General features: G+C 41.2%; 1 protein-coding gene across 1 annotated transcript in view; it reads left to right on the top strand.

The window, feature by feature from the left end:
- APOO (apolipoprotein O) overlaps positions 1 to 15687 on the top strand; it is a 57673-nt gene that overhangs the window by 21651 nt on the left and 20335 nt on the right. Inside the window, exons 2-5 of the mRNA XM_029241493.1 lie at positions 803 to 910; positions 2011 to 2130; positions 5838 to 5892; positions 8945 to 9040. Of these exons, the coding sequence (XP_029097326.1) occupies positions 803 to 910; positions 2011 to 2130; positions 5838 to 5892; positions 8945 to 9040 (379 nt within the window). The remainder of the gene's footprint in view (positions 1 to 802; positions 911 to 2010; positions 2131 to 5837; positions 5893 to 8944; positions 9041 to 15687) is intronic.

Here is a 15687-nt window from a genome sequence, read left to right as displayed (position 1 = left end):
GAGCAAGGCACAGAAAGAGACTGAGTTTGGGAACTGAGGCTGGGAGAGAGCGGTTCTGAGTGGGAATGGAAAGGGAGAGCTGCTCAAAATTTGATTATTGGAATTATCGAAAGAATCTTCACCCTGTTCAATGAATCACTAGGTGAGATCATTAAAAACTCCTTCCCAGGCTTCCCTGGTGGCTCAGTGGTTAAAGAATCCACCTGCTAATGCAGGGGACACGGGTTCAAGCCCTGGTCCGGGAAGATCCCACATGCCGCGGAGCAACTAAGCCCGTGTGCCACAACTGCTGAGCCTGCGCTCTAGAGCCCAAGAGCCACAAGTACTGATCCTGTGTGCCACAACTACTGAAGCCTGTGCGCCTAAACCCTATGCTCCACAACAAGAGAAGCCACCGCAATGAGTAGCCCGCGCAGCACAACCAAGAGTAGCCCCCGCTCGCTGCAACTAGAGAAAGCCTGTGCATGGCAACGAAGACCCAATGCAGCCAAAAAAAAAAAAGCTCCTTCCCCTGTTGTTATTGGGGAGGGTAGGGGAGGTGTATTTTTTATTTTCCTTGAAAGGCTAAGTAGAAAACTCAGGAACTACTGTTTTGGAAATGAAGATAAAGGTGACCTGGTATTTTAAGTCCACGAGAACATGTTCTTTTGTTTCTGACTTCCATAAAACTTCGGGAGTACATTTCTCATAACGCACAATAAGCCTCTCAGGGCAGGAGTGGCTGAGGTTGCAAATGTGCCCACGTTATGTACCTTCAGTTTGTGGAATTGAGAGAAGGCTTAAGATTGTTTCTGTGTTTCAGGTAATTCAGAGGTCTGTGGGGCCGGCCAGCCTGAGCCTGCTCACCTTCAAAGTCTATGCATCAGCAAAAAAGGACTCATCTCACAAAGCTGCTGTGAAGGTTAATGAGGTAACATGTGATACATTTTGTATATGTGATTTGGTTACTATGGGAAGCATACAAATTGAATATCAGGAAGATAGGACAATTCAGAAGATATTTAAAAGGAGGAAATAGCGCTTCCTTGTGAGAAGCTGCTAGACTATGGCTTTTTCAACTTTAATTAATGGTACTTAGCTAAGGGCATAATTAAGGAATATTTCCTAGATTTTTAGTGGGGAATCTGCTCTGTCCCAGTAGATTGTAAGCACAAGTCACTTCTAAGTGATCTGCCTGCTTCCAGACTGCTTATCAAGCCAGGAAAACATTCACATTTTTCCCTCTCCTAAGAAATTAAAGACCAGGGTTCATCCTGCTTCTTGGCTGGATTAGAGGCTCATAAGTAGATGCTTAATAAATCCTAAATAAATAAAACAGGAAATCATCTCTCCATTGTTTACATTCCTTTTTGTCTATACTTCCCACTGATTATTTTAGATATTTGGTTTCTTTTGACTTTGAGTAAAGTGTCATAAAGATCTACCTTCAGTTATGGTCAGGGTTACTTGAATGGTGTTTACCTAAAGCTAAATAGCTTGTTTTTTTGCCCTTTACTCTCTTCTTCTCAGGCCTTGGGACAGTGGCATTTTTGAGGGTGAAGAAGGCAGCCAGTGGTGGCTGTGAAACGTTTCCTCTCTGGTGGGGAACAAACCTGCTATTCTGCTTTGATTAGCACTAGACTGATCACTAGAACTAAGTCATATGCTATTCAGTTATCCTCAAGCTTTTTTTTCCTATCCCACCTCCGACCCACCATTTAGAGTAATAGAATCCTTTTTCCAAACTAAATCTAAGATGAAATAACAAATACTAATATATAAAATGGGTAAAAGGGGACTGCTTTATCTGCTATGAGTAGGGTTGGGGGAGGCTAGGACACCTCATAGCCCTGCTCTCTTGGCCTTGTCCTTATTGATTAAGGTGCAAAGATCGTCTGAAGCAAGGTTCAGGGTGCACATAACCCTTATTCATTGTAGTTTGTGAATTATTACAAATTTAATAATTGATTGTTATTTCATTACTGTATACACTTCTTAATTTCTTTTTATTTTGTTTTTCAATCTTTGCAGCTTTCACTCTACTCTGTTCCTGAGGGTCAGTCTAAATATGTGGAAGAGCCAAGGACCCAACTTGAAGAAAGCATCTCCCATCTCCGACATTATTGCGAACCATATACAAGTTGGTGTCAGGTACAGAGAGCTGTTCTGAAAATGGAATGAATGCATTTCTGTTTAGAGTCAGTAGTAAAAAGTCTGTACTGGCTGCATGTTTTCAGAAAAAGGCACAATAAAGGGCCCCAACTTAAGAGTGCCTGACTTAAAAATGTTCGTCAGTGCCATCTCTGGAGGGGAGCAGAGAGCCCTAGCTTCCTGGTGGCAGCTGTCGCCATAGCTGCAGAGAGAGTTTCCCTCCCACTGGGCAGCCTGTGTCATGTTGACTAGAGAGCAGAGGCCCATGGTACCTATCTTTTTTTTTTGGGCAGGCCGTTTGGCTTGTGGGATCTTAGTTCCCCGACCAGGACTTGAACATGGGCCACGGCAGTGAAAGCGCCGAGTCCTAACTACTGGACCGCCAGGGAATTCCCCCATGGTGCCTATCTTGTTGGTTGCAGCTATGAAAACATTATTGTCCACCAGGGGAGGATATGGGGCTGGAACTATGTAAACATTTATATCAAAATTAGGAAGTTTCTCTCCCCACAGAGATTCTACAAGTCACTTTATTTTATTTTATTTTTTAATTAATTAATTATTTATTATTGGCTGTGTTGGGTATTTGTTGCTGCATGCTGGCTTTCTCTAGTTGCAGCGAGCCGGGGCTACTCTTCGTTGTGGTGCGCAGGCTTCTGATTGAGGTGGCTTCTCTTGTTGCAGAGCACGGGCTCTAGGCGCACGGGCTTCAGTAGTTGTAGCGCACGGGCTCAATAGTTGTGGCTCACGGGCTCTAGACCGCAGGCTCAGTAGTTGCGGCATACGGCCTTAGTTGCCCTGCAGCATGTGGGATCCTCCTGGACCAGGGCTCAAACCCGTGTCCCCTGCATTGGCAGGCAGATTCTTAACAAGTGTGCCACCAGGGAAATCCCAGTACCACTTTAAACAGGAATGGGTACAGAGGATTTTGAATGCTATAATAGGAGGGTAGATAACTACAAGAGGGTGGAAATTACATACTTGAGTACTTAACTGTTTCCCTTAGTGACCAAAGATCTGCATATACAGATTGACTTTTACTGCTCAGGTTTTAAATCAGGCATTTGTCGTTATGTTCATGAAAGCATGTGTGCAATTTTTAACATTGGAAACCAAAATTTACAGTCTACAGAATGTTTTCGTGGGCTTTGATATGTATATTTGCCACACTTGATCTTGATTTTGAAAACTGATGACAAAGTAAAAGAATGTAGATGTGTGTGACGTGGTCTAGATTTACTTTGCTTGAGATGATAAACTCAATTTTCATCCAGAACTTGTTTTAGAATTTTTAATTTCCACTGTCTGTGCCAATGCTGAACTTTTGTTCACCAATTTAGAAAGAAAATAGCATAAATTAGGCCATTATACTAAAGTACCGTAACCATATTATTGAGTTATGAAATACCTAAAGACTTTATACATAATGTGTTGTAACACACTTAAACTTTATTCTCTTGTTCTAGAAGATTTTTTAATTTTAACATCTTTATTGGAGTATACTTGCTTTACAATTGTGTGTTAGTTTCTGCTTTATAACAAAGTGAATCAGCTATACATATACATATATCCCCATATCTCCTCCATCTTGTGTCTCCTTCCCACCCTCCCTATCCCACCCCTCTACGTGGTCACAAAGCACCGAGCTGATCTCCCTGTGCTATGCGGCTGCTTCCCACTAGCTATCTATTTTACATTTGGTAGTACATATATGTCCATTGCCACTCTCTCATTTTGTCCCAGCTTACCCTTCCCCCTCCCCGTGTCCTCAAGCCACTATGGAGAACAGTATGGAGGTTCCTTAAAAAGCTGAAAATAGGGGCTTCCCTGGTGGCGCAGTGGTTGGGAGTCCGCCTGCTGATGCAGGGGACACAGGTTCGTGCCCTGGTCCAGGAAGATCCCACATGCCGTGGAGCAGCTGGGCCCGTGAGCCATGGCCGCTGGGCCTGCGCATCCGGAGCCTGTGCACCACAACGGGAGAGGCCACAACAGTGAGAGGCCCATGTACCGCAAAAAAAAAACAATAAAAAAAACCCAAACTGAAAATAGAACTACCATACATCCCAGCAGTCCCACTCCTGGCCATATACCCTGAGAAAACCATAATTCAAGAAGAGTCATGTACCACAATGTTCATTGCAGCTCTATTTACAATAGCCAGGACATAGTGTCCATCAACAGATGAATGGATAAAGAAGGTGTGGCACATATATACAATGGAATATTACTCAGCCATAAAAAGAAATGAAATTGAGTTATTTGTAGTGGATGGACCTAGAGTCTGTCATACAGAGTGAAGTAAGTCAGAAAGAGAAAAACAAATACTGTATGCTAACACATATATATGGAATATTAAAAAAAAATGGTTCTGAAGAACCTAGGGGCAGGACAGGAATAAAGCCGCAGACGTAGAGAATGGACTAGAAGATTTTTAAACCATCTGCCAGTGGTTAAGATAAGGTCAGCACATTTGCAAATATTTCTGTATCATGTAGGCATGACTACTGTTATTTCTCTCTTGCTCTTTTTTTTTTTGTAGTTATAAAAGTACTTTGTCTCTACCTTTCAACCCAAGGTTGCTTTTTGGTTTTTACATTTTCATCTGTGCATGATGCTTAGTGCAACAAAACCCCTCAGAATAGTTATCAACATGTTTATTTGTACTAGTTATATGTAAAAAAAAGCTTTTTTGTGTGATTACACTGGTTTTATTTTCCTATAGATTGAAGTCTTCATGAATGAAAAATTTTCTCATTCCTGGCTCCATTTTCAGGCCTACAAGTTCTAGTCCCTTTCTTCAAGAGCTGATTTAATTTTTCTTCATAGTAAACAGATTATGCTAGCAAAAGAAGTGGGCAGTCAGTCTAGACATTGATCTGTAGTTTTTCTCTTTTCATGTGCAGAAAAAAACTAATAATGGATTTTAATGAAGCAGCACTCAGGTTTTTTTAATGTTCTTTATGTCCTCCCCCAAATTCAGCACTTATTATTTAAGGCCATTTAACAGTATTAGGATAACTTGCTCTGACTTGAACTGAATTAAAATAAACAAATCCTTTTCCATGTGGCAACAGGTTCTGATATCTTCTGATACCCACATATCTCTTTTCCCATCTTTACTGTACACTTTTTGAAGTAGTCCCTTGCTTTCTTTAGGATCATCTGATGTTCATGTACAAAGCCTTTTTACTGTTGTGGTTAAGAGAATGTTGATACTTCATTTGCTCAATTGGGGTAAATGTTTCTCCAAACATGGATATAGACTCCTTTGTCCCATTAAAGCTGGTCATTCCTGCTTCAAATGGGCAGTTTTCAGATATAGGCTCTAAAATCATGGCAAATCAGGAAATAGACTTAATATGAATGATTTAATCTCACAGGGAAAGAATATCCACTTTAATTATCAAGGGGATTGATTTTTTTTCATCCTCTTCAATTTCAATAGAAGAACGAAAAGGCTGGGTTGTTGAAACCACTCTACTTGAAATGTTTGCTTCCTGTGGCAATAATAAGCCATTCTGCTGAGCAATTTGTGGTGAAGGGGAAATTAGAAAAGGAAAAACAACACAAAAAACCCAGGTAGAGAGTATATCCCTTTGTTCAGAAAGTGCTAATAACATGATAATTTATTCAGTAAAGACAAATATATTTATTGCTACTTTCTAATCAGCAAATCCTATTAATTCTTTTTTTTCTCATCTTTTTAGGAAATGTACTCCCAAACTAAGCCCAAGATGCAAAGTTTGGTTCAGTGGGGGTTAGGTAAGTCGATTTTTAATTAGGCATAATCAGTTTGTTTAACATTGGATTCTTTTTTTTGTTTTTTTTTTGTTTTTTTTGTTTTTTGACATTGGATTCTTTAACTGAGAGGCCATGGATGGGCTCCAGGAGATCTGTGAATTCCTTAAAATTGTATGTAGAATTTTAGAGCTATTTGGATTTTTCTGGAAAGAATCTATTTTTTTTCATCAGATTTCAGAGAACTAGTGTCCCCAAACACTCAGGTAAGTCTCTTCAAGATCATTAGGATTGTTGGCCTAGCAGATGCAGATACACTGGATTTTCTTTCTTTAAATCTATCTCCAGGTGCAATGTCCTAACTCATCTATAGGTTTTCAGAATCAGGATAGCTCATTGGCACAGCTATTAATACATGTTACAGAAGTTTAGAGGCAGGAAGAAACTGGGCTGGTGTGCCTAGGAAAGGCTTTATTGCATAATTCATAGTGTTCTTACATGTTTTCATTTGTTCTTTATCGCCTTTGATTGTTTTTCACATTCACTTAACACATACACTCATAAACTGGTTTCACAGTCTATGTTCTAACTAATATCAGGAACTAATAAATTAATAGACATTGATCATATTTCATTCCCTTTATTGGACATCTCAGCCAGTCATCCTCTTGTTTTTACAAGTGTTTCCGTGACAATAAAATAAGCATGAGTACAATTTATTTCTTAGTGAAGATTATCATAGTATTGATACACTGATACCCCTGAGACTACTATATAAGTAAATTCTTCATTTGAAGACAGACATATTAGTAGCTTACCACTTCTTTAAATTATTCATGTATGTTAATATCTTAATTTTATAAACACTTATTTAGTGCTTATTAGGTGTCAGGAACTAGTCTAAGTGCTTTGAAAATATTAATTTATGTACAATCCTCATAACAACCTTGGCAGTTAGGTACTTTGCTACCTTCATTTTTTACCTGAGGACGCTAAAGAACTCCTGATCTTTTATCTATATGTGTGACTGAGGTGTCTCTTCATTGTCGCCTATCATTCCCCATTGATTCACAGCAGTAGGCAGTATTTGCAATATGAGTCTTTTTTTTCTTCTCCTGGACTCATAGTTACTGCAAAGACTTAAGAAGAAACGTTCCATTATGAGTTGCATTGTTGTCTGCCAAGGCAACCAGTCCATTTCCCAGGAGTCATAGCCAAGACATGTTGCTAGAAGCTGGGCTTCATATTTAGTGTAGTCTTACAGCATATCTTCTTTCCCATTTCTTTGTGATTTTCCCACTTTGGCTCAGCTCACCAAGGCATCTGGGTGTCCTTCTATCACCTGCTCTGTGTGCCTGTCTAGAATTGAAAATACCATGCTGGTAGGCAAAAATAAAGGGAAGCAGAAAATTGCCTCAAATGACCCAGACAAGAGGATGAAAAGTTAAAACCAGGTTAAAGGCAAAATAAGTAAAAGGCCAGACAGGAATTGGTGCAAAGAACACAAGCCCTATAGTAGTATTTAAAATGATCACCACATTTCCCAAAGAAGCCAAGAAAAGGATAACTGGCACATGCCTAGTATTATCTAGACGAGTGAATTATTGAGTATTCCAGTTAATTCAGTTCCATGTACGTCTGTTAAGTCACCATCATGGCAGGCATTGAAGAGAGAGGCTGATTGAGCCAGTGGTCACAGCCACTGAGGTGCATATAATAAAGTATTCAATACTAGCACAAATACAGAGACAGTCGTAGACCACCATTGAAGGTACAGAGGAAAGAGACTAGTTTAACAGAGATTGGGGAGATGGGAGCAGTCAGGGAAGGAGTTCTGAGATGAGTCTTGAAGGAACAGTTAGCCACACCAAAACATGGGGGTGGGAATTGGGAGGCATTCCACACCGAGGGCACAGCATGACCAAGACTTGGAGTGGTGACTTAGTGTTGCATGTGCCGGGAACTGGAAGCAGATCGGGAGTGCTGAAGATGAGGTTGAGAGACCTGCAGGCTTTTCAAGTCGTGACCTAGCTGAAATCCCTTTGTTAATTCATTCAGTATCCATTAACTCCTAGCAGGGCTTCAAATAAGTATCTGTTGAGTGAACATCCACTATTTACCACTGGGGGAAAATGACATAGAAGTCTAAGCAGTCCACCATTAAGGAGCAGATATTCTCTTTGAGGAGACATAAAATACACCCTGAATAATTAAAAACAAGGGCCGTACAATTAGGCACCAAATGACGGTAGAGAAAATAAATATGGTGGGACTTTAGAGGAGAAAGAGGGGTGTGGGCTGATGAGTATAGGAAAGGCTTTTCTGAGGAGGTAGGACTTAAGCTAGCTTTTATTTGGTGGCATTGGCTCAGGGGAGAGGAGAGGCGGCCTCATGCGAATGAGGTCATAATGCATGGTCAGGCGTGGCAAGTAGACTCACATGTTGCATTTATTTGTATTTATTTTATCTATCAACAGTGACTATTTCCTGCATATACTTGCACTACAAATTTCCTTCATTATCCAGAGTTATTCTTGAGTTTAAATAATGAATTCAGATGGCAAAAGATACATTTTTTTTCCTGAGTCTAATGTATTTGGTTCCTGAATTTTAGAGAGCAAGCAGCAAAGCTTCAGATAGCGACAGATCTATCCAAAGATTTATCCAAATTTATTCTGTTTCTCTATTTGGATAGCAAGGGGTTCCTGTATTTGTCTTTCTGCCCTTATGAATAATTGATTCAGATCTGTTGCCTTCAGGAATATGAAGGTAATCTAACATTACTTTATTGTCAGAATGTCATCAGGCTAAAAAGTGTTTGAAAATTGGATACTTGCGATGTAACTAGTAAATCATGTTTATCTCTTACATAAAAAGAACTTGTTGAAAAGAAGCATATTAACAGAAAGCAAAGAATACATTATTTGAAAAGCATTTGCTACTACATACGCTGCTTATATTTGACTTTTTTGTTTTGTTCTTTTTGTTTATGTTTAATTGAAATATAGTTGATGTACATGTTTTGTTTTTTAATGAGCAATTTATAAAACTGTTTCCTGGTCTGATTCTATTATAGACAGCTATGAATATCTCCAAAATGCACCTCCTGGGTTTTTTCCAAGACTTGGTGTTATTGGTTTTTCTGGAGTTGTTGGACTCCTTTTGGCTAGAGGTAGGTACAATTTTGTAGTTTTTTTTTAAACAGTTCATAAGGGAGACATAACATATACATTTGATTCTTTTCACTTACCAGTTTTTGGAATAATGAATTAGTTCCTGAATATGGCCTTCTTGATGTATAATTGATGTGGTTGTTTTCTCCAGTATATTTGATTTTAAACATATATAGAAATTGTAAAAAAATAAAATGAAAGAAATTATATACTTTTGGTTACAAAAAGAAAACTCAAAATGGATTAAAGACCTACATGTAAGGCCAGACACTATCAAACTCTTAGAGGAAAGCATAGGCAGAACACTCTATGACATACATCACAGCAAGATCCTTTTTGACCCACTTCCTAGAGAAAGGAAATAAAAACAAAAATAAACAACTGGGACCTAATGAAACTTAAAAGCTTTTGCACAGCAAAGGAAACCATAAACAAGACGAAAAGACAACCCTCAGAATGGGAGAAAATATTTGCAAATGAAGCAACTGACAAAGGATTAATCTCCAAAATTTACAAGCAGCTCATGCAGCTCAATATCAAAAAAACAACCCAATCCAAAAATGGGCAGAAGACCTAAATAGACATTTCTCCAAAGAAGATATACAGATTGCCAACAAACACATGAAAGAATGCTCAACATCATTAATCATTAGAGAAATGCAAATCAAAACTACAATGAGGTATCACCTCACACTGGGCAGAATGGCCATCATCAAAAAATCTACAAACAATAAATGCTAGAGAGGGTGTGGAGAAAAGGGAACCCTCTTGCACTGTTGGTGGGAATGTAAATTGATACAGCCACTACGGAGAACAGTATGGAGGTTCCTTAAAAAACTAAAAATAGAACTACCATACGACCCAGCAATCCCACTACTGGGCATATACCCTGAGAAAACCATAATTCAAAAAGAGTCATGTACCAAAATGTTCACTGCAGCTCTATTTACAATAGCCAGGACATGGAAGCAACCTAAGTGTCCATCGACAGATGAATGGATAAAGAAGATGTGGCACATATATACAATGGAATATTAACTCAGCCATAAAAAGAAACGAAATTGAGTTATTTGTAGTGAGGTGGATGGACCTAGAGTCTGTCATACAGAGTGAAGTAAGTCAGAAAGCGAAAAACAAATACTGTATGCTAACACATATATATGGAATCTAAGAAGAAAGAAAAAAGATCGTGAAGAATCTAAGGGCAAGATGGGAATAAAGACACAGACCTACTAGAGAATGGACTTGAGGATATGGGGGGAGGGAAGGGTAAGCTGTGACAAAGTGAGAGAGTGGCATGGACATATATACACTACCAAACGTAAAATAGCTAGCTAGTGGGAAGCAGTCGCATAGCACAGGGAGATCAGCTCGGTGGTTTGTGACCACCTAGAGGGGTGGGATAGGGAGGGTGGGAGGGAGGGAGATGCAAGAGGGAAGAGATATGGGAACATATGTATATGTATAACTGATTCACTTCGTTATAAAGCAGAAACTAACACACCATTGTAAAGCAATTATACCCCAATAAAGATGTTAAAAAAAAAAAAAAGATCAGGGGCTTCCCTGGTGGCACAGTGGTTGAGAGTCCGTCTGCCGATGCAGGGGACGCGGGTTCGTGCCCCGGTCTGGGAAGATCCCACATACCGTGGAGCGGTTGGGCCCGTGAGCCATGGCCGCTGAGCCTGCGTGTCCGGAGCCTGTGCTCCGCAACGGGAGAGGCCACAGCAGTGAGAGGCCCGCGTACCGGGAAAAAAAAAAAAAAAAAGATCATTTTCTCTAATAAGAACCTACTGAATATCACAGGGAACTCTATTCAATACTCTGTGATGACCTATATGGGAATAGAGTATAGAAAAGAGTGGATATATGTATATGTATAACTGACTCACTTTGCTGTACAGCAGAAACTAACACAGCGTTGTAAATCAACTATACGCCAATAAAAAATTAATTAGAATAAAAAAAGAAAAAGAAATTAGTTGTCCTTTATAGGCACATTTACTTGGTCAAATTCCTGTTGCTCTTTGATACAGAAAGAGTGAACTTTCATTAATGGAGATCTGTCACACCTGAGAAACTGTAAATGTTTCACTAGTAAGATTAAGCTATTAGGGCTTCCCTGTTGGTGCAGTGGTTAAAAATCCGCCTGCCAATGCAGGGGATGTGGATTTGAGCCCTGGCCTGGGAAGATTGCACATGCCACAGAGCGACTGGGCCCGTGCACCACACCTACTGAGCCTGCGCTCTAGAGCCTGCGAGCCACAACTACTGAAGCCCACGTGCCACAACTACTGAAGCCCACGTGCCACAACTACTGAAGCCCACGTGCCTAGAGCCCATGCTCCACAATAAGAGAAGCCACCTCAATGAGAAGTCCACGCACCACAACGAATAGTGGCCCCACTCTCTGCAACTAGAGAAAGCCCATGCACAACATTGAAGACCCAATGCAGCCAAAAATAAATAAAATAAATTTATATTAAAATAAAAGATCAGGCTATTATTCCTAGTAACAGTGATTTAATGGAGAGTTTATTAATTTCTTGATGTATTGTACCTTCAGTCAGTGACGATAAAAACTTGTAAAAATACTTAAAGTTAGGGACTTCCCTGGGGTCCAGTGGTTAAGAATCCACCTTCCAGTGCAGAGGACGCAGGTTCCATTCGTGGTCAGGGAACTAGGATCCCACATGCCACAGGGCAACTAAGCCTGCGTGCTGCAACTACTGAGCCCGCACACTCTGGAGCCTTTGCACCACGACTAGAGAGCCTGTGCATCACAACTACTGAGCCCCTGTGCTCTAGAGCCCATGCGCCATAACTAGAGAGAAGCCCATGCTCTGCAACGAAGAGCCTTCATGCCACAAGGATTCCGCGTGCCGCAACTAAGACCTAATGCAGTGAAATAAATAAATAGTTTTTAAAAATATACTTAAAATTAGGGGCTTCCCTGGTGGTGCAGTGGTTGAGAGTCCACCTGCCGATGCAGGGGACATGGGTTCGTGCCCTGGTCTGGGAGGATCCCACATGCCGTGGAGCGGCTGGGCCCGTGAGCCATGGCCGCTGAGCCTGCGCGTCCGGAGCCTGTGCTCCGCAGCGGGAGAGGCCACAACAGTGAGAGGCCTGCGTACCGCAAAAAATATATATATATACTTAGAATTAAAAGCTAACAAATATCAACTTAAAGATATTACTACACCTTACTGCTGGATTACAAAACATTTATAGGAAATACAGGATGATAAAATACTTCATTATAATGAGATGAATTTATGAGCTACTTGAAGTTTCATTGATTGTAAAATTCAGACTTCACAAAAATTCCTAAATTATAAAGATTATGAACCCTGTAATCGGTCCCCATAAAAGATAACTATAGAGACTAGTTGATAACCATTTCTCAATATTAAAAACCTTCCTATACATGCCGGGGCTTCCCTGGTGGCGCAGTGGTTGAGGGTCCGCCTGCCGATGCAGGGGACACGGTTCGTGCCCCGGTCTGGGAAGATCCCACATGCCGTGGAGCGGCTGGGCCCGTGAGCCATGGCCGCTGGGCCTGCGCATCCGGAGCCTGTGCTCCGCAACGGGAGAGGCCACAGCAGTGAGAGGCCCGCGTACCACAAAAGAACAAACAAACAAAAACAAACAAACAAACCCTTCCTATACATGCCTTAACCGCACTTTTAGAATCTGGAAGAATGCTACCCTGGTGCCACTCCCCCAGTGTGTGGAATGAACTCCTGTTGTAGTTTTTGTGTCTTCCTCCCGTCTTGTGCAGAATATATAAGAATTAAATGCAGTTTGTTGTTACTAATCAGCTTGGGCAATAGTTGAACCAGCTTTTTGTCCCAAACTTCTTTCCCTTCCTTCTGTAAAGCTGTCTAGGAAAGCATTCCTATGTTATTTAGATAGTGTTTAGAATTTATGAAGATCCCAAGGCCAGGGTGTTGGAATTTGACTGGGTGTTAGGGAGCCAGGAACGTGGAATCAAGTGAGATTAGCTTCCTCCTTCCCTCTCCATGGGTAGAGCACGTGGAGCAGTTTTACAGCCCTAAAGAGAGCTCCCTGTGCCATGTGTGCTCTTTAAACTGTGTTTATCTCCTGCACATCCACTGTGGTAACTGTCCTGCGGACGACTGGGGACTATGCTCTCCTGGGCAGAACAGCAGCAGAAGGACACCACTACTGCGGGTCCTTTGCCTTTGCTTTTGTTTTCTTGCTTGTTCCTCTCTCTTCTTCCTTTTCCTGAGAGGGCTCGGTTGTATTAAAATAATTTAAAACCTTAATTCTTTTTCAGAAAAGTACACATGCACACATACTCATGCGCACGTACCAAACAACAGATCTTTTCCCGTGGGTGCTGGGGTACAAGGGCCTGAGGTAAACAACATTGGGGTGGGGGGTCCCTAAGCAAGATGAGTGGGGAGTGGGAGGGTAGGTATGTTCATGGGTGGTCAGAATGATTTTCAGGCCCCTCCTGGTCCCCTATGCTGGCAGCAGGTCCTCAGAAGGTCCCTCCTGGTGGAGTTTCTTTTCTTCTTTTTTTTCAGTCTAACATTTTATTTATTTTAATTTTATTTTTTAATAAAAATTATATGTATTTAAGGTGTACAACATGATGTCTTGATACACGTATACATAGTGAAATTATTACTAGAGTCGAGCTAATTAATATATCTTCTCATATAGTTACCTTTTTTGTGATGAGAGCACTTGAAATCTCCTCTCTTAGTAAATGTCCAGGGTTCAGTATCACTAACTGTAGTCATCATGCCGTACATTCGATCTCTAGGCTTATTCATCCTACATAGCTGCACCTTTGTACCCTTTGACCAACACCTCCCCATTTCTCCCACCTCCCCACTCCTGATAACCACCCTTCTACTCTCTGCTTCTATGTATTTGACTTTTTTAGATTCTACATATCAGTGAGATCTTGCACTGTTTTTTCTTTCTCTGTCTGGCTTATTTCACTTAGCATAATGTCCTCCAGGTTCATCCATATTTTTGCACATGGTACAATGTCCTTCCTTTTAAAGGCTGAATAATATTCCATGGTAAATATATACCACAATTTCTTTATCCATTCTTCCATTGAAAGACACTTAGTTTGGTTTCATGTCTTGGCTATTGTGAATAATGCTGCAATGAACATGGGATACTTCAAGATACTGATTTCATTTCCTTTGGGTATATACCCAGAAGAGGGATTGCTGGATCATGTGGATAGGTTTCTTGAGCATTCAGCAGATAATGGTGGTGAGGGTGGCCAGGACTGTGGTGAGGACAAGAGGTACTTCTCTGGAAGAGCGATGAGTGGATGATCATTCAGAGGAAGTGGGCCCAACCAGGACACCCAAGGGTAGCAGGTGGTCGTTGCCCACCATTGTTGCCTTCTGGTGGCTCCCTGCAGCACTGGCAGCCAGTGGTTCCCCTCTGGCAATGCTGACGGTTACAGTTTAGACCACTGGCTTCTTGGGAGGTGTGGGTGTGGAGATAGGCAGGGAGACAGGGGATTGCACTTTCTTCCAGAAGTTCTGGGGCCCCCAGCTCATTGTGTGAACCACTAGGAGCTAGAAGCTCAAGAGCTGCTGCCTATCAGCTTTCCCTAGAGGAGTGAAAAATGGCTGGTTGGAGGGTTTGCTGTCCTCCACCTGGTCCTCACCTTCATGAGCTGCCCAGGTGCTTAAAGCTTCAAGTGTACAGGTGGGCTTCCAGGGGTGTAAAAGGCTTTTCTCTTCTGGAGTAATTATAGCCTTTCGGTCAAGGCAATAGGACAGGGAGAGAAACATAATATTAAGAGTCTAGATTGATAGTATTTGTATTCTCTTCTGTAACCCCAGTTCCATTTTGGGGGATTTGTCTGTTTAAAGTTTAAGACCGATAAACAGCACTTACATTCTTCTTTGTAAATGTGAGTAACATACATTGCACTAGCATCTATATGCGTCCCATCTCAAAAACCCCGTGCCTCTGAGTGGAGACTGTTTCTTGTGTCAAGTCCATTTCTAGTGTATTCTCCAGTTTTACCCTCTACCAGTTTTCTTAATCTCATTCTCATTTCTCCCAGCTCTCCATCCTTCTGTCTGTTCATTTCCCCTTTCCCAGGGCTCTACGTATTCTCACAGTCTAGACTGAGACTCAGTCAACACAGCTGTTGTCTTGGGCCATGGCTCCACGCTTTCTTGGGTTTGACCCCCTTTGCCTGGGGTCCGTGTTGTCTTCTCCTAGATTTGCTGCCATGTTGTTGAACTACATGCTTAAGTCACTTTCAAAAAAGCCTATGTTGGAGGTAAACTTACCAAGTTTTTGCAAGTCTGAAAGGACTCATACCTAGTGATCATTTGGTTGGTTGTAGAATTTGTTCTCCATCAAAACTTTTCTGGCTGCATCTTCTAGCACCCAGCGTTGCAGGTGTGAGAGTCAGCAACCAGTCTGCGTGATTGTTCCTTATGAAGTGATTCATTTTTTTCTTTTTTTCTGGAAGCTTTGAGGATCTTCTCTTAGTCTTCAGTGTTCTAAACTTGCATGGTGCTGTGACTACATATAGATGTTTTCATTCTTTGGTTGGGCATTTTGGTGGCTTGCAGCCCTCAGCTGTAGGCAAATATATATCTTGTATTTATTTGAAAATTTCCTCTCA

This window comes from Monodon monoceros, unplaced genomic scaffold (genome assembly GCF_005190385.1).
Source record: "Monodon monoceros isolate NGI ecotype Baffin Bay Population unplaced genomic scaffold, NGI_Narwhal_1 Super_Scaffold_22, whole genome shotgun sequence".
NCBI classification, from domain to species: domain Eukaryota; kingdom Metazoa; phylum Chordata; class Mammalia; order Artiodactyla; family Monodontidae; genus Monodon; species Monodon monoceros.
The sequence above is the reverse complement of the archived record's forward strand: the minus strand, read 5'-3'. Positions and strand labels throughout refer to the sequence as shown.